Source organism: Pleurodeles waltl, chromosome 6 (assembly GCF_031143425.1).
Source record: "Pleurodeles waltl isolate 20211129_DDA chromosome 6, aPleWal1.hap1.20221129, whole genome shotgun sequence".
Taxonomy (NCBI): Eukaryota; Metazoa; Chordata; class Amphibia; order Caudata; family Salamandridae; genus Pleurodeles; species Pleurodeles waltl.
The window spans coordinates 618,616,925-618,637,048 of NC_090445.1; the positions used below are offsets into that span (position 1 = coordinate 618,616,925).

The 20,124-nt window shown below is 43.2% G+C and overlaps 1 protein-coding gene across 5 annotated transcripts in view; it reads left to right on the top strand.

Annotated features, from left to right (window-relative positions):
• The window catches only part of PTPN7 (protein tyrosine phosphatase non-receptor type 7), a 294,573-nt gene that overhangs the window by 240,999 nt on the left and 33,450 nt on the right, over positions 1–20,124 (top strand). For all 5 annotated transcript variants that reach the window (XM_069238936.1, XM_069238938.1, XM_069238937.1 and 2 more), the window contains one exon: positions 10,922–11,032. In XM_069238936.1, the coding sequence (XP_069095037.1) occupies positions 10,922–11,032 (111 nt within the window). The remainder of the gene's footprint in view (positions 1–10,921; positions 11,033–20,124) is intronic.

The following is a 20,124-nucleotide window of genomic DNA, read 5'->3' on the forward strand; positions in this document are numbered from 1 at the left end:
TAAGAGCTAGATCTGACCCACAAATTGTCTGAAATAATTATCATGTATAAAAGAAATAGTATCTATGAAAGGGATGCTGCCTTTAGAACATCTTAGAAAAGCACCTTGGGGCATAGTTTCATATAACAGAGGAGTAAAGTCTAGGGCATTATATAATATAACACAGTAGAGTAATTCTCTGGACTAGGGTTGAGTTAACAATTTTGGCAAAAACTGAAAATGGCCAAACGCATTTCCTAATGTGCCTTTGGAGTGAAGTTTAGTTGGAAAACCAACCAAGTCCACTCTGTGGTAGACTAGGAAACGTTGGATTTCAGGGCCAATATAGGAAACCTTGTGTTTGGATAATTGTACATCTCTGGACTTCAGGGGGGTGCAGGCCAATTCTATTTTACTGCTGGCACCCAATCGGTAGAGCCCTTTTAGATTCATTGGAATCTGCCCATGACTCGTGCAGGGCTTGATCATCTCACAGCTCTTTATGGACTATTGCAATACACTGTCTGCAGTTGACCACTTTCTTCTCACAGGCAGACGGAACAGATTATTGGAAAAAGGCAGACTCCTGTCAGTATTCTCTTCTGTGTATCACAAAATGAAGAAACATGTTTCACCTATGACTATGACTATGCTCTAGACTTTGGGGAAGGATCGAGAGCCTTTCTGATTCCAGCCTGCCAGATCAGTTGTACCATGGCAATGTCTATAGAGCACAGTGCTCTGCTTCTAATCCCAAAAATATCAGAATGAAGTACTGAGAGATCGCACAACATCAAACTTCAGGAAAGTGCATCTATTTGCATGGCCTCTACTTTTCCCACTGAATTTGTTAGCGTATTGTTACTATCGACACTGAGAGACAGTTAAACACTCCTACACAAGGTAAATAATTGGACAATCCTAATTGGCACATATAACTTTTAGGCAAGGCCACAATACTGTGGAGCACCAATTGACAAAGGGCACAAAGTTCAGACTTCACATGCAGGTCTTAGTGATGACTTATATCACTCACTTGAATTATTCTAAAACTATCAAGGGCTGGACACTGGGAATGTTTCTCAAGTCCCACATTAGATTGCCCTGGGCAAGTGTGACTCGTAGTAGCCACAGTGCCACTCTACACAGAATAATATACATAAGTGGTGACAAGTTTCTCCTACAGAGGGTCAACGATGGGAGGACAAACTTACAAATGTGAAACAACATCCTTTGCCAATCTTAATAAATCTGATTGAAGGTACCAAGTAGAACAAGTATCACCAGGGAAAGATCCACAAAGAAAATGATCCAACCTGATAAAGAAATATCAGAGACAGAAATACATAGCAAATGGACAATTACCTATGATCAAAAATCAAGTAACAAAAAGCACTGTCATGCATCATGGCCTTCCAAGCACTGCTTTATATGTGCTTCAAATAGAACCTGACGTCCCAGGAAGAAACTGCACCATCGTGAATTGGGATATTACAATAAACTCCAATGGTCTGACGACCATCTTGAGAAGGGCATTTGTTGAGGCTTCATGCCACCCCTGTTTAAAAATTAATGGTGTTCATTCCACCTCGAAGAAAAAGCTGAGTCTGACATCCAGTGTGCCATGAAGCATTCACAATCCTCACTGCCATTATCAGTGTTCCACGCTACCTGCCATTTGCAGGGAACTATCTTCCTCATGAAAGTGGTAAATTATTATTTCAGCCTTCCCCTGGAAACCTGGTTGGCTGCAGGCCAAGCTACAATAGCCCAATGCCACAATAAATCTCTATGAGAGGTCTGAAATCCTACTTCTAAAATGTGTGAGACGTGTGGAAGTGTGCATAGGCAGGTACAAAGCTTAGGTTTCTATAAAATCTAAGATTGTTTTACATCTCTGTCTGAGCCTCAACATTCTCACGATGTAATCAAGAATTAAGCATTATTGGCTCTCCAAGTTCCAAAAAGGCCTTGATGCCATGGCTCCCTGGCCTATAAATATTTGTTCCATAATAGTAACCCTGGCTTCGAATCCTTCTTAGATTTGAAGAAATAAAAGCACCTCCCACTCTGAATCTTAAATTTAGACTTGGAATTCTCCCGACTAAAGCCTACAGGGCTCATTGGTACCAGCTAAAATACTACGGAGGGCGCTGGGACTGCAATGTGTCGGTCAGGGAATCCGATCTACATGATATGGTGCTTTGAACTAAATCAGCTGCATTATGTAGCAAATGGTTGCTTCCAATATTTAAGCACTATACGAATTAACGGTGCACTTTGTGATAGGACTGTTTTGTTCTGATTTGGCTTGCAGTGGTTTCATATGTTTGGCAGACCCAGCTGATTACCAGTACAGTGAAAGAGCAGAACTTATCATTTTTTTCAGATGCTTGCGCATATATTCGCCACAATGACTACAGTCAAGAGAGCAGCCAGAAGAATAAAATAGCCCCTCATTTTGAACCATGTCGCAAATGAAGGGTTGAGGTAGTCATTCAGGAGATTGCTCCCCCTGAGAAAATTCGGAAATTCTTAAGGTTCCTTCCTTCTCCCTATAATTCTATCTTTTTCCTTCCCTTTTTTCGTCTTTTTAATACTGCTTTCCTTTCGTTACTGTTTTCCATCTCTTCAACTGATTGCCATCCTTCTTTCTGTATTTTCCATCCACTCATCCTTCGCTCCATCTTTATTTGTATCCATCTTTCTTTCTCTTTATCCTTCTTTGTCTTTTCCCTTCCCTCCTTCTTTATCCATTATCCATCCCTCCTTTTGCTATCCATCTATCCCCATCTATCTTACTTTCGTTCCTTCTTTCCATTTGACACAGTCTTTTCTTTTCATCCATTTGTAGTTCTCTCCATTCCTTCATTGGCCATCCTTCTCTCTTTATCTCTCTGATTTTCCTCATTCCTCCCTTCCTTCATCAGCAGGAGATCGCTGTTATGAGCTGCTTGGAGACAAAAGTCTCCATCAAAATCAAAGTAGAAGCCTTAGATAGAAACTTAAATGGTGCCTTACATATCAACTGAAATATTTCTTATGCAAGAGACTTACTCAGTGACACCCCTTTCCTAAAACTTCTAAAACTTGGAAGGGAAGGGGGCTAATGAAACCTGGGAATCCGGTAATGCGAGAATATGTGTGAATTTAGGAAATGGGTTTTAACTTTAATACTAATTGCTATATTAATTTTATTGAAATCTATTTTAGTGACGTAAATTTATATTTGCCTACTTGTAGTTTTTTTTTGTTATTGTTATAGCTTTGCTGTGAACAATGCGGACCACACAGTTATAGGTAATTATTGAGATAACAAGTTAAGAATGGTAAATCTATACTTATCTATGTATACTTAGGAGTTTGTGATGTAATGGCATTCGATATTTTGAAGTCGATATGTTGTATAGGATGATATTTGTAATTTAAAAAATCTGATACACAACTGAATGTGTTATATGCACTGTGGTTGTGTGTGTACACTGTGGTTGTGTGTGTCATTCTGCATCATTATTTGTACGTTATTAAAAAATACATATATTGGAAACGAGAACAATAATGGAAGCGCTAATCCAAGTAAATTAAGTTCTAAGGTATATGTTTGTGCGCTCATGTCCCATTTCACAATAGTGTGTTTTTTTGTGTGGTTTTTGTACTTAAGGCGCTTGGTATGTAAAGTGTTCTGAAATAAAGACAGTGTGTGAATTCTACCCTTTCCACGTCATCTACCTAGTATAATAAAACAAATTCATGACTTTTACAATTAAATCCACTCTCATCACAGTTGATAGCAATAATTGATACAGTATTCGTTTCTTCTCTAGGTAGTACTAGGCATGTGTAATTTATATTACAGCAAATGGATACTTCAATTTCTCTTCCGCTCTGTAAACAGTGCATAACCTATACTACATGCAATGATCATTTGATTTCTCTTTAACGAGCTGGTGTTCTGTGCTATCGAAACCAGTCTTTAACATATCTGTTTTAGTAATCACCCGGAACACAACAGTTGCCAGATAGAGAGTAGTGAGGTCATTAGATGGAATCACTGATGGAGCAATACATTTATCTTGAGGTTTTACCGCATCGGGAAACCGGGATACAACATAATTCTGCCAGAAATGGCTTCCCAGAGGCTCTAAATCAGAATAGTGGGTGGAAAAATATCACCCTGAAATGCTTTTATTAGTAAAATATCGACTACAACAATGTCGGAAGGCAAGAATATATAGGTACATATATATTTACTAGTCCTAATTCCACACATACGTACCCTCTATATGTACAGGCACTTTACAGGTGGTTTTAAGAATAGTAAACCAATGCTTTCCTATATATACTTGCCTTAACAAGATTATGAGTGTCGATATTCTGGATACAATATTTTGTTAAGGCGATATTTGAAACTCCATATTGTGGTTGAGTACCATGCCCAGAGGCTTCTTCATTCAATTAAGCTTTAACCCCTTCACTGCCAGGCCTTTTCCCCTCAGGTGCCAGGCTATTTGGGGCAGTTCCCGCTTAGGCCCTCATAACTTTTTGTCCACATAAGCTACCCAGGCCAAATGTGCATCCTTTTTTTCCAACATCCTAGGGATTCTAGAGATACTGAGACTTTGTGTGTTCCCCAGAAGGAGACCAAGAAATTAGCAAAAATACAGTGAAAATTTCGTTTGTTTAAAAATGTTTGGAAAAAAGGGCTGCAGAAGGCTTGTGGTTTTTTCCCTGAAAATGGCATCAACAAAGGGTTTGGAGTGCTAAAATCACCAGCTTCCCAGCTTTCAGGAACAAACAAATGAAATCAGAAAACCCAATTCTTCAACACAATTTTAGCATTTTACTGGGACATACCCCATTTTTACACTTTTTTGTGCTTTCAGCCTCCTTCCAGCTAGTGACAGAAATGGGTCTGAAACCAATGCTGGATCCTGGAAAGCTAAACATTCCTGAACAGTAGAAAGAATTCTGAATTCAGCAAGGGGTAATTTGTGTAGATCCTACAAGGTTTTCCTACAGAAAATAACAGCTGAAATAAAAAATATTGAAATTGAGGGGGACAAAACAGCCATTTTTCTCAACGTTTTACTCTGTAACTTATTCCTGCAATGTCAGATTTTTTAAACCAATATACCGTTACATCTGCTGGATTCTTCTGGTTGCTGGGATATACAGAGCTTGTAGGTTAATCAAGAACCCTAGGTACCCAGAGCCAATAGATGAGCTGCACCTTGCAATGAGTTTTCATTCTATACTGGTATAGAGCAATTCATTTGTTGAAATATAAAGAGTAAAAAATAGGTATCAAGAAAAACTCTGTATTTCCAAAATGGGTACAAGATAAGGTGTTGAGAATCAGTGGCTATTTGCACATCTCTGAAAATCCGGAGTGCCCATGCTAGCATGTGAATTACAGGGCATTTCTCAAACAGACGTCTTTTTTACACACTGTCTTACATCTGGAAGGAAAAAGTGTAGAGAAAGACAAGAGGCAATAACACTTGTTTTGCTATTCTGTGTTCCTCCAAGTCTCCCAATAAAAATGGTACCTCACTTGCGTAGGTAGGCCTAATGCTTGCGACAGGAAACAGAACATGGACACCTCCCATTTTTACATTGAAATCTGGAGTGTTTTTTGCAAAGTGCCTAGCTGTGGATTTTGGCCTCTAGCTCAGCTGGCACCTAAGGAAACCTACCTAAACCTGTGCATTTTTGAAAAGTAGACACCTAGGGGAATCCAAAATGGGGTGACTTGTGGGGCTCTCACCAGGTTCTGTTACCCAGAATCCTTTGCAAACCTCAAAATTTGGCTAAAAAAACACGTTTTCCTCACATTTCGGTGACACAAAGTTCAGGAATCTGAGAGGAGCCACAAATTTCCTTCCAACCAGCGTTCCCCCAAGTCTCCTGATAAAAATGGTACATCACTTGTGTGGGTAGGCCTAGCACCCGTGAAAGGAAATGTCCCAAAACACAACGTGGACACATCACATGCTCCCAAAGAAAACAGACCTGTTTTTTGCAAAGTGCCTACCTGTGGATTTTTGCCTCTAGCTCAGCTGGCACCTAAGGAAACCTACCTAAACATATTCATTTTTGAAAAGTAGACACCTAGGGGAATCCAAGATGGGGTGACTTGTGGGGCTCTCACCAGGTTCTGTTACCCAGAAGCCTATGCAAACATCAAAATTTGTCCAAAAAAACACAATTTCCTCACATTTCGGTGACAGAATGTTCTGAAATCTGAGAGGAGCCGTAAATTTACTTCCACCCAACGTTTCACCAAGTCTCCCGATAAAAATGGTACTTCGATTGTGTGGGTAGGCCTAGCGCCCGCGACAGGAAATGCCCCAAAACACAAGATGGACACATCACATTTTCCCAAAGAAAACAGAGTTGTTTTTTGGAAAGTGCATAGCAGTGGGTTTTGGCCTCTAGCTAAGCCGGCATCTAAAGAAACCTACCAAAGATGCATTTTTCAAAACTTGCAGACCTAGGGGAGTCCAAGATCGGGAGACCTGTGGGGCTCTCACCAGGTTCTGTTACCCAGAATCCTTTGTAAACCTCAAAATTTGGCTAACAAAAACACTTTTTCCTCAAATTTCGGTGACACAAAGTTCTGGAATCTGAGAGACACTACAAATTTTCTTCCACCCAGTGTTCCCAATAAAAATGGTACCTCACTTGTATGGGTAGGCCTAGTGCCCGCAAAAAGAAATGCCCCAAAACACTATCTGGACACATCAAAATTATCAAATACAAAACTACCTGTTTTTGCGTGGGGGGGGGGCTGCGTTTTTGGTCCTGGGCTCAGCAGCCAACTAGGGAAACCTACCAAACCCAGACATTTCTGAAAACTAGACACCCGAGGGAGTTCAGGGAGGTGTGACTTGCATGGATCCCCCAATGTTTTCTTACCCAGAATCCTCAGCAAACCTTGAATCTATCTAACAAATCACATTGTTCCTACATTTCTGTGTGTGATCGCTGCACCAGGACTACCACCCAACGTTCCCCTCAGTCTCCCTGTAAAAATGATACCTCACTTGTGTAGGTGGGCCAAGTGCCTGTGACAGGGAAGAGCCAAGAACATTTTGAAACTGAGGGGGAACCAAAGCGGGCCCAAAAGGGCAGTTTGAAAAAAAAAAATTTTTAGGCTGACAAGTATAGCAGTATTGTTATTGGTATAGATGACACAATGCTGGGTGGTAGGAATTTTGTGGATTCCTGCAGATTCCGGAAGGTTCCATCACAAAAATGTGGGGAAGATGTGTGATTTCCAGCAAATTTGGAGGTTTGCAGGGCATTGTGAGTAAGAAAATGGTGCAGGGTGCATGTGAAGCACACCACCCTGGAATCACCCGAATGTTTAGTTTTCAGATAGGTCTAGGTTTTGTGGATTTTGCTACATGTCAGCGTCTCAAAGTCCAAAAAGTGCAGCCCTACCATTCCAAGTGGGACGATTCTTTAGAATTAACCAAGTTCTCATGCCCCCAAATGTAAAACCAAAACACCAAATAATCAAATGACCTCTTGCTTGCCATGGGATAGGATGTTTTAGAGTGCGGGGGGAGAGCTGAAAGACTGTTACCCCCTTCAGTTGGGGGTGGGGCAAAACCAGGCCCATACTGTTTGGTAGCACCCACGCCACTATTTGCTATATGTTGTTAATTTCCTGGCATCTAATATGCTTTCTGGCCCCAGGAAGTGGATCCAGGGTAATTGCCCCATCTGCCCACCGGTAGGCAGAACAACCTTGGCCCCATTTATTTGAGGTGGGGTTATGGCCATACCCCCAACCTCTTTTTTGGAAATAAAATCTTCCCTGGTCTCTGGTGGGCTTTCTGCCCCCCTTGGTGGCAGATCGGCCTTCCAAAAATAAGCCGATCTGCCCCCAGGGGAAGCAGATATGGTTAACAGTAATGTGTCACCCATGGGGAGTGATCCTTGCCCAAGGGGCTGCCCCCCCAAACAAAACACACACATACACACACACCAATCCCTGGTGCCTAAGTGGATTCTGCCCCCCCCCCCCCGGGGCACATCAGCCTAATAGAAATAGGCTGATCTGCTCCCTAGGGGAGGAGAAATGGCCTAAAATAAATTTACCCACCCAGGGGAGCGACCCTTGCCTACGGGGTCACCCTCCTTAAGTGAAATTGATACAAAAAAATAAAAATTCCTGGTGTTCAGTGGTTTCTCCCCCCCTTGGGTGAAGATTGGTCTAACAAAAATAGGCTGATCTGCCCCCAAAGGGGGCAGAAATGTCCTAAAGACATTTTGCCCCCCAATGAAGCGACCCTTGTCTAAGGGGTCACTCCCCACTTATAAAAAAATAAAAATCCTGATGTCTAGGATTTTCTGAAAACCCGGGAGCAGATCAGCCTAATTACAATAGGCCAATCTGCCCAAGGGGGGCAGAAATGGCCTACAACAAATCTCCCCCCCCCCCCACAGGGAAGCAACCCTTGCCTAATGGGTCGCTCCCCTCAAGTGAAGCTGACAAAAAAATCCCTGGTGTCTAGTGGTTTCTGCCCCCTATAAAAATAGGCCGGTCTGCCCCAAGTGGGGCAGAAATGGCCTAAATACAATGTGCCCCAGGGGAGCGACCCTTGCCTAAGGAGTCGCTCCCCATATATATATAAAAAAAGTAAACATAAAAAAATATAAATCCCTGGTGTCTAGGGGTTGTTGCCCCCCAGTGGGCAGATCGGCCTAATTATAGTAGGCCGATCTGCCCCCGGGGTGAGGAATGGCCTAAAAATAAATTGCATTGCCCCCTGGGGAGCGGCCCTTGAACAAGGGGCCGCTCCCAAAATTGATATAAACAAAAAAAAAATCTCTGGTGTCTAATGGTTTCTACCTCTTTTGGGAGCAGATTGGCCTAATAAAAATAGGCCGATCTGCCCCCAATGGGGGCAGAAATGACCTAAAAGTAAACTTGTCCCCAAGGGAGCAACCCTTGCCTAAGGGGTCACTCCCCACATACATAAAACAAAGAAAATAAAAAAAAACGATCTGTGGTGTCTAGTGGTTTCTGCCCTCATTGGGGGCAGAAATGGCCTAAAAATAAATTGCCCCCCTGGGGAGAGGCCCTTGCCCAAGGGGTCGCTCCCCTTATGCAATAAGAACAAAAATAACAAACTACCTGGTGTCTAGTGACATTTCTGCTGCCCGATCACATCACGATCAGGCAGCAGAAATGCTGAGAGAGACATGAAAGGAGAGGAAAGGTCTTTCCTCTCCTTTCATGCCTCTGCCGCCCCCTCAACGTGATCGGAGGAGAAATGCTTTTGCATTTCTCCTCTGATCCGTGGGGGCAGCCTCTGATGAGGTCAGCCTGCGATTGCTCGATGACGTCTTCAAATGCCTTGGGGGCAAGGGGGGGACGCGGTGGAAGGGGAAGTGATTCTCCTTCCATCCCTGCCCAGGAGAAGGGGGTGCCAGGACCCCGAGGGGAGCGCTAGCGCTTCCCCCCATGGGCCCCTGTCTGGACGTAACGGTTACGTCCTGGGCACCCGAGCAGTGCCGTCCTGGGAACCCGATCAGTGCTGCCCAGGATGTAACCGTTGTGTCCAGGGCACTCGAGGGATTAAAACCAAAGTTTCAAAATTTGTCTAGTGAGAGGAACATTCAAGCACATCTCCTCCGCTAGGGCAGAGGAGCGTTGCGCCCCAGTCAGCAACAGCAGCTGCAAATCTTTTAGTACAAAACAATAATAAACTATGGTCCACGGACTGTGACGAACACTGAGGGAGAGTGCACAGCACCTCCCCCTCAGTGCACATGTATGTTTGGCCTGCTATCTCGGGCCGGCCAAACATACAAGTGCAGCAGGCTCTCTCTAGCCTGACACTGTGTTGCCAGGCTGGAGAGACCAGGCACAGACTCCCAGTCTGCCTAGGAGTGCTGGCCTAACAATGCACTGAGCAATGTCAGGATTGGCCGCAGGCTGGAAGCCTGTTCCTGCAGTCAAGGACGGAGGAAAGGAGCCGCACGGCATGGCGTGGAATTAAGGTAAGTTTAAAAAAATATATATTTTATTTTATTTATCCCGCCGCCACGCGTTGCCACGCCCGCTCCTTTTCCTTCCCACAAGCCACCACTGGGAAAATTCATATAGGTTGGTTGTCAACACTATAGCTAAAAAACACTAATGTCCTCATTGCGAGGCTGGCAATCTTGAGACTGCCAGCCCCGCAATGACGGTCAGACCGCCACACTCCAGAAGGTTGGACCCCCACATTATGATCCTGGTGGTCTGACCGCCAGGTGACCATTGTCACACTAGGAACAAGGTTCCTGATGAGCTGATGGCGGGCGGACTCATGGTCAGCTACAGCGGTAGTGAACTTAACACAGCCATGCTGAACACAACTCTTATTCCTGCCAGCCTTTCCATGGTGGGGACCCAGTCATGGAAAGGCTGTTGGAAACACAGTTCAGGGAGCCACCGGGGGGGCCTGCAATGCCATGCCCATAGCATGGGCAGGTTTGGTCCCCTCTGCCCAGCAACCTTGGAATGTGCACTGTCTGCTTTGGGTGCTGGTGTGCTATGGTGTTCGCCTTGGCTCCCTTAAGGGAGCACTGTTCCCGTCACTCTGACCAGCCGGAAACATCGTAATAAGATCTTCTAGCTGGTCAGCATGGTGGGAACATTGTAGTATGACTGGGGGTGAGGCAGTTGGTATGACGGCTGCCTCCTTCCTGCCGCTTTGGCAGTCGGAGATTTGTGACAGCTAAAGTCGTAAGGAAGCCCTAAGTTGTTACACACAAATTCACAGTAAGCAGACTGCTCTCAGCTATAAGCGGTCAGCCTAGGCTGAGATAAGAGAGGTTTCCTTGTTGCTTTTGCTTGTGAATTATTACACAGTTTCCTGTCTTGAACAAAAGAAGCTAATGACAATTCAAGCAAAAATAAGATGTATTATCTTTCTTTCAGAAATGCTTCCACTATTGGCCCGAAAAAGAGGGGACCTATGGCCGGTATGAAATTCGTATCCAGGATTTGAAAGAATATGCTGAATACACTGTCAGGGAACTAGTTATTGAGGTAGGAAAAGGAAAAGTGATTGTTGTTGTTATGTTATTGATGCTGGCGTTGTGTCATTGTGGTGTTCTTATTTCTGGTGTTGTATATCACCAGTGACTACGAGATGATTTGTAAGACATGGAAGTTTAAGATTGTCGATGGTGTTGCCCTGATCCTAAATTGTATTCAGCTGTCAGTCAAGAACTAGACTGCACTTACCCATGACATGTATGAGATCGGATTAGCCCACTTCTCTTTTGAAAAAAAACCTCTATACTCATCTTTCTTGATTACTCGGGGCACTTGGTCTTCAAAGCCAAACACAACTTTCATAGGTTTAGTTTCAGAGCAGCAGTATGAGTAACCTTTCAAGCACTGATTACTTTCCGATTATCCTTGTCACTCAAATTCTTGTCTTTATCATCACTGCCCTCTTCATGTGAAGGTTAGCTTGGTCCCTTAGACTAGATTCACCTTATCTTTGAGCCAATTCACAAAAGCATTTATGAGTATGTCAAGTAGTGGTACAGGGGTACTCTTTTATGTACGCTTCCATGCCTTTGTTAATCTACCTGGAAACATCCAACACCCTGAGAGTAAAAGTGCAAAGAGAGCATAGTTCTCTCTGTCTGTATTAATTGTATACAAAACTTCCTTGAATATTCCCATTAGCTTCCCACTTTAGATGTTCTGGGGCCAAGTCACAAAGGCACTTAAGAGTAGGTAAAAGAGTACTACTGGAATACCACCTTTATGTACTTCATAATTCCTATGTGACTAGGACTCGTGTGTTTTTAGGTCTATCAATTTATTGCATTTTTATTTGTAATTATAGAGCGTGTTCTGCCCAAAGGTGTCAAAGCGCTAACTAACCAGAGGAACCCTTAGAAGAAAAAAACAGGACCTATTTATTGCAACAGGGTAAAAGACAGCTTTTCAAGTGGAAAAGCTGTGTAAGAGGACAGTTTTGCAATATAGGTGGGAAGGGAGTTCCACGGCCTGGCAGCAGCCACATAAAAGGACCCCCACCTAGCTTTCTGAAATCTTGGAACCTCTACCTTTTTGAGAAAGGCACACCTCAGCTGTCTAATGGGCATGTACCACTGGAAGGTTGTTTTCACATGCCTCGGTCCTGGCAACAGAGAGAGGTGTGAACTAGACAAAGGGCCTCATTCCTACTCTGGCGGGCGGGAACCGCCATATGGCCGCTCCGCGGTCGAAAGACCGATGGGGCCATTCCGACCTTCCAGCTGGGCCGGCGGGCGATAACATTGTTAGCGCCCGCCGGCCCAGCGGGAAGGCGGCCTGCAACACTGAAGCCGGCTCCGAATGGAGCCGGCAGTGTTGCAGGTGTGCGACGGGTGCAGTTGCACCCGTCGCGCTTTTCACTGTCTGCTAAGCAGACAGTGAAAAGCATGCTGGGGCCCTGTTAGGGGGCCCCTGCACTGCCCATGCCAGTGGCATGGGCAGTGCAGGGGCCCCGACACCCGTTCCCGCCATCCTCTTCCTGGTGGTGAAAACCGCCAGAAACAGGCTGGCGGGAAGGGGGTCGGAATTGGAGGGTTAGCCCAGCCGGGGGAAATCCGGCGGGAAACCGCCGGACCCGGTTTTCCGACCGCGTTTTTACCGCCGCGGTCGGAATGGGCTTTGAAGCACCGCCAGCCTGTTGGCGGTGCTTCAGTCATGACCGCCAGGGTCAGAATGACCCCCAAAGTGCTTTAAACTTCACAAGCTTGGCGTCCGTCAACCAGTGAAAAGAGCAAATGCCCTCTCTGACAGACAAACATTTAGGGACATCCAGAACCAGAAAGGCAGCTGCATTCTGGATCATCTGGAGTTTATGTAGAGTGACTCTATTAATATTAAGATCATTACAGTAGTCAATGTGCGATGTGATGGTCACAATGACCACAGCCACTCTATGCTCAATAGGGATGAAAGGAAAGACCTTCCCCAAGGTTTTAATGATGAAAAAACAGGAACTGACAGTCCTCTTAGCCTAAGTGTCAAAGTAAAGAGAGGTGTCAAAGACCACCCCTTAATTTTTAGCCTCAGTGACAATGAGGGGGAGAGGGCCAGAGAGTTCTTGCCACCACAGTTCTGATCATATCTATCTTTGCTCACCGAAACCAAGACCTCAGTGTTGTCATTGTTTATTTAATCCAATTCTCCTTCATCCATCTGTTAATGTCCACCATACATTGTTTAAACCTCTCCGTCACCACAGTAGCATCGTCAGCAATGGATACAATAATTTGTGTATTGCCCACATACAATAAAACTTGAAAGCCATAATATTGAATCAGTTTAGCCAGCTGGGCAACATAAAGATTGTACAAAGTCTGTCTAAGTGAGGAGCCCTGTGGCACCCGCACACAAGCTAAAAAGAAGCCTGACCTAAAGTGACCATAGCTCACAATATAACATCAATTAGAGAGAAAAGACTCCAACAGGGCAAAAGTGGTGTCCCTCAACCCAGCCTGGTGCAATCTATGAACTAGGCGAGAAGAGGACACCATATTGAACACTGCCGAAAGATCTAATAGCACCAAAATAGCGGATCCTCCTTGGCCTACCAGAAGATGAAGTGTCAGTGGCAGCCAGCGGAGCGGTCGCCATACTATGTTTCATTGGAAAACCATTCTGGGAAGAATCCTGACAATCTAAGAACACTCCCAACATTTGATTCAAATATTTTTCTAATATCTTGGCTGGCTTTGGTAGGAGAGATATAGGATAGAGATTGTTCACATCTTCAGGGTCTCCAGCAGGCTTCTTTTAAAGGGGACCACAATAGCTTCCTTCCAGGAATGGGGGAAAACTGCAAAATGCGGAGAGAGCAAGGGTCATCTGGAGAACCAGACTTCAGAAGAAGAAGCTGCTTAACATGAGTACACAAGATCATAGGAAAAACAGACATGGGGTCAATTCTGTCCACCGAGGTCCCGACAGGCAGGTTGCCGCAAGTGTGGCCGCCTTTCCACGGACCCTATTAAAAGTTACCCACTTGGTCAGTGGGTGGAAATGGTGTTTCCACCCACTGGCCCAGCGGGATACAGCCTACAGCATTGTCTCTGGCTCATGAGAGAGCTGGTGGCAATGCTGTAGTGCATTAGGGAGTGCAGGGCCCCCCCGGGGTACCCTGCACCCGTCTCAGCCAGCCTTTACATGGCGATGCTACCACCATGTAACTGCTGACAGAGAGGTGGGTTGTAATCCCCAAGGCGGAGCTGCCCTGATGGATTAAGACCACCAGCACTGTCAGACCCTCCTGTCCTATACGGGCCTTGACATAAGGAGGTTGCCATATAAAAATTAATGACGTATGGACTTTGATTATAGTTCACATCCCTCCGGTAATAAGTGCTTTGGGAAAGCAGGACTATTGGATGTGACCATATTGGCAACCATCTTTCTTCTATGTGGATTATAGTTTCAATATACTTTTAACCACATTTCTACATTTTAATGGCAATCAATGAAAATAAAAAAAGTGTGTGTAGGTGTACATAGGTTGTTGTAAATACTTGTATGTAGCTTTAGTAGAGAATTTCAAGTTTGTTCCCCCCTTAGGTTTTTTTTGTCCTCAACAATTGTTAAATGTTTGCTGTAATTAAAATACATTACCAATGACCAATTGAGAAGTTCATTGTGAGCAAGTCATTTTTTGTATCTGTCCCTACTATTCACCACTTGCATTATTTTGAATAGACCCTCCTGTGGAGGCAAACTGGTGGTGCTGGCAGTCCGAGCATGGTGCAACCACCACAGTTGTAATGTGGCGGTCGGACCGCCACATTGGTGGTGGTGGGTCGTAATGATCCCCATAGAGTTTATAGGGAAACTGTTGATGGACTCCTCATCAATATCAACGGGGGAGCAGTCTTTCTCATGATTGAAGCAGGCAACAATCTTCAGAATTTGTTCCCTGAAATGGGCTGCCACATTGTTACAGAAATCCTGGGAACTTTTTACTGCTTGCTGGGTAGGGGGAGTGGAAAGATTTTTAACAACTTTAAAAAGTTCTTGAGGGGTGTTAGTGGGCGAACTGATTTTTTTGGTAAAACAGGAGGACTCAGATAGGCTGATAGCACCTTTATAACTGAGCATCAATTCTTTGTGTTTAACTTTTCCTTTGGAAAAGAGGTTAGCCACCACCTCCATTCTTGCCTTCTGTATAGACATCTGTGATCTTTAAGGACCTCTGATCACCAAGGAGCAGAAGCTCTGAATCTAGTTGCTGTCTTAGAGATGAACAGAGCAAGTTGATTCTTGGTGGCCTCCACCCACATGTAGAAATCCTCTGTAGTAAATTTCACGTAACTGGTATATCTAACTAAGGATTTGCCCAGTGCAGCATTTAGGTTCAAGCAGAAGTCTTATTCCACCTCCTCAACAAGGTAGTTTTAATATGCGATTGACTGCTCTCATTCTGAAAGCTAATAGTAAAAGGTACCGCATAGAGGTCAGTCCAGTGGAGGGGGAGAGACTTTCCTAGTGTCAGGGCCTCGTGATGAGCAAAGATGCCATCTACAGTATGCCCGGCACTATGAGAAGAAAAATTCACCAGTTGCCTAAAACCAAAGCCCTTCATGAGGTCCAAGAATCTGGTAGAATCCATACAAGCAGTACCCTTCAGACAGAAGTTAAAATCACCAAGAATAGAAAAATTGGGGTACGCAATATAAAAGTTCTTGTGCTAAATTCCATTCTCCAATGAATTTATATCAAGAGCCAGGAGGGCGATAGACAAAAAGTCTCGAAAAAATATAGTTGGTGTTGACTTTAACTCTGATCTGGGCCATCTCATCGATACCAAATGATGCCGGACCTGCCAGCTCTTAAGTACAATTAAAATAATCTTTAGAAGTCAAGGCCAGCCCTTCACCTCTGCAAGAAGCTCTATCTAGCTTAGCAATAACATAACCAGTGGGAACAGCAATTACAAGATCAGGGCCAGAATCATCTCTTACCCAGGACATAATAAATAAATAAATTCTGGGCTGCAATCATCTCGTGAATTTCAAGACCGGGCGTTAAGAAGAGCACAAGACATCACTTTGAAGCCAAAGACTCCAAGAGCCAGTCCACAATCATTAGAAGTGGGAGCAGGGGGCAGCACATTCAGTACAGAATCGGAGCGCCAGTTGCAGTGCGAGCAGTGTCCCATTGGGGTACGTTAAGGGTTGAAAATATGACACGCTTCCTGCCCAATTATAGAGCTGCAGCTCATAAGCTAGGCACACGTATATTGAAATGTCTTACTCTTTGGATAAAAAAGGGCAGCATCCTTGATCCCTGGGGCAGTCCAGGCATTGACAGGGAACGGACGGGCTTGCCCCTGGTACGCCTTTGCATGCCAATGGCACATGCGCACATCGAAGCACCTTTTATCACCCCCCAATGCACATCAGGTGCACAGAACTAGAGCGCACCCTCACTCCTTGCCGTGGCCAAAGATGGTCAGCAGGAAGAAGCCGCAACTTCACTGTGGGCTTTAACAGGCTCCGTGGGACTTTGTAAGGGCAATGAAAAGTAAAAATAAAACAATTAAAAAGACATGAATTCAACACGTAGCCGATGGCAGATGTGGTTGATTAAAAAAAAAACATATAAAGAAAAGCAGTAGCGCAGTAATTAAAACCCAACCCAGAAAAATGACAGTTCGATTTCTCTTTCTATGCAGCAGCTCTTTCGTAGGCTTTGGTAAGCTATCAAATAATCAGAGCCTCTGTATCGCTTCTGGTTTATTTAGGCACTATAACATACTAGCAAAACTTGTTATTTAATTAGGACAAGGCGGCAATAGATAATTTAGTAGTATGCACCATGTAAATACATAAATAGAAATAATAAATATAACATTTGGCCTCCCTTTACAATCACCATAAAGAGACCACAACTCTTCCTCATGTGCCAAATGCACACCATCATATGTGATTAAAAACATCAGGGTCTAGGAGGGACAAATTGCCAGATTTTGAGGAGGAAGCATACATCCTCTATCATTCTAACAATTTTCCTCCCACTCAGTTTTTCAGTTCACCTCCAAGCTGCCAAGTGGATTTGCCAATAAAATCACTTTTTAGAGAGCAAAGAACTAGGACACTATGAGCAAACAATGATGGACTTGAATGCAGCCCAGATTAAAAACCAGTGTTTGGGAACCATTCAAATATCACTATTATTTTTATCATGATTTTATCATTATGGTTATTATTATTATTATTATTATTATTATTATTATTATTATTGTTGTTGTTGTTGTTGTTGTTGTTGTTGTTGTTATTAATAATAATAATAATATTAATGTTGTTGATGTTGTTTTTATTATACAAAATAGAAGAATATAATATTAAAAAACATTAACAATGATTTTTGTTTTCAATACTTCCTCAATACATCCCCTTCTCAAAAGTTATCACTACTATTTCATACTGTTATTATTAGTAATAGTAGCAGCAGTAATAGTGGTAGCAGCAGTATTAGTTACTATCACTAATCAGTATTACAATGAAGAAGAAGAAAAGAAAGGAGGAGACGGTGATGTTGCCATTATTTTTATGAGTTGATACAAGTGAGTCAGATAGACCACATTCCATGTTCAATGTTCGTATTGTAGTGTAGCCATATTTTAATGTAGCCTTTGCCCGTTTGCTTAAAGTATTAGGCCTCTGTGCACTTTGTCCTAGATGCATTTCATTTAGCCTCGCACTGTTATTTTACAATAACTAGTTTCACTGTCTTTTTTTATTTTCTTCTATCACACTGTTTAGCTTACTTCAGCACTGAAGTTCTCAAACAATACATTCCTGCTCGCTCTGTGCTTCAGTCAAGGATACAGTCTGGTACATTGCCGATAGACGTGGTAGAAGTTCCGTCTCTAGGGTTCGTAGAAAGTACACATTCTTACGTAGGGACGTTTCTTAGAACATAGGTGTGTTAGTTATAAAAACACTTCCTAGTCCTGATACACGTAAGAGGGAGATTCTGACCAGGAACCCACAGCTAGACGCTGACTGCCCTGTTGCAGATGCTGATCCCGATCACAGGCCTTTGCTCAGGTATGAGGGTCGATGTCCTCCCGGGGGAACCTGAAAGGCAGGCTTAGAGCTTAACATGTTGTGCTCAAAATAGAACTTAAGAGAGAGAACGTAATCTAGTTGCATTATGATAGCGTTATTCTTATGTTTCACTCTCCTCATTACTATTTCAATCCTACTGTGTTGTATGGTTCAAGTTATTGCGGCTCACGCCTTGTTATCTAAAATGCAGTTGTTTTATTATACCAATCTTTAAAACTCAAACTGCCTTTGTCATTTATATATGAGACCACACTGTGTATGAGAGAACTGGTTGGGATCTGAGTGACCACGACTTCCCTGGTAAGCACTAAGATGTCATGCGCTCGGCTGCCCAATTGTCTCTTCCCTTTGGGAGAGATGAGGCACTGCTAGTTAGCCGGAGCTCAACCCGGATTTGGGGTGACAAGGGTCCTCCGCCGTGGGTTAGACTTAGTCCCCCACACTGCGAACGATCTTGCCACCCAAAAATCCAGTCGTCTCATTAGGATAATGAGAGCCTACGCGACAGTATGAGAATTAGGCAGTGCTGAAATTAAATACTTGGAAAAATACATAATTTGGAAGTCCTTCAATTGTTCTAGTTGTCTGAATATTTTCAAATGTTCAAATGTGGAGACACTTCAACTACAATTAGAAACCAATATTAAGCTGAGGTGCCAATCGAAATCTTTCTATTTTGGTAATTTGGACAAGGAATACCACAGTTATTATTGTCTTGTCCTGAAACACAGTAGTCCGTGCAGACTTAATCATTCAACATAAATTATACCGACTGAGAAGCAGAAATATTTTGTCACTTGTAGTTTGCTAAAAGACAAATGTGGCACAGAAAGTCAAATGTTTAAAGATACATATGGGAGCCAAAGGAAATTAATCTCCAGTCCAATTCAATGCCAGACCAATAAAAAAGAGAAAATGGACACAATGGGAGGAAAATGAACAGCAAATGTCAGTTTCTGACTACCTTTTTTTTTTTTTTTACAAAATAATACAATTTATGTGATTGACTTGCTTCTTTTGACCTTAGTGAAGAACTTGTACTAAATGGATATTGTAATAATGATTGAATATGAGTTAAAAGACTGCTGAATTAGTGACGATAAAGGATGAGGGCATTAGTTATTGCCATGGGAATGTACAGATGGAACTCAAAGCTGTGAGTACAAGTCGTCCTATCCTACAATGTTTTCCTTTGTCCCCGATGTTGCCCAGTCTTTTCCTTTTTTACCAATGTTTGCAAACCTCTCAGATTGTCTTTCTATGATTCCCCTAAGGATGCTTTAAAATAAATGGAAGAGATGACCTTAGACTTATCTATTGACTCCATATGTCTTGAGTGCATACTCACAGCCCCTCAACTGTTCATCAAATCAAGACTGGGTGCAGCATATTAATAGTTTGGGGTAATCAGCGCAAACTGCAAAACACGGCACACCACGGGGCTCTTCTTCTCAAGACAAATTTCCTGCATCTCTAGTAGATTTTCTACTATAGCAGCACCTTTCTCACTGCAGATGCTGTGATCGTCCACATTGGGAAAATCTTTTCTGATGCCCTCATAACACCTGCAAATTGCATTAAAGGATGCCAATTCTTGCTCACGTACATACTGTTGGTGAGCTACACGTGAGTAAAAACTCAGTCATTCGGCTGTTGGAGAAGTTTGTCTGGGCTCATCGTTCCAAGCATAACATAGAGTGGCCAATTTTCTGCCAACTCTGTCGGCAGAGCAGAATTTATCACCCACTCCTACTAACCATACCTAGCTAGCCAGCTGATCTACTTGATAGTCAGATGCAGAGCTTGAACAATGTTCTACAAAATCCTTTATGAGCCTCTTAGCCATCATATCCTCACATTCAATTTCATAATAAGATTTCCAGACCTGCCTGTTCCCCTAAATTGTCTTATCTCTGAGCCATTGGCTTGGTGTTGGTATGAACGTTTGATTACAAAATATCTGATATTTACATTTTATGAACACCCTAAACTTAAACTAAAAAACAATATATCTTGATGATTAAAATT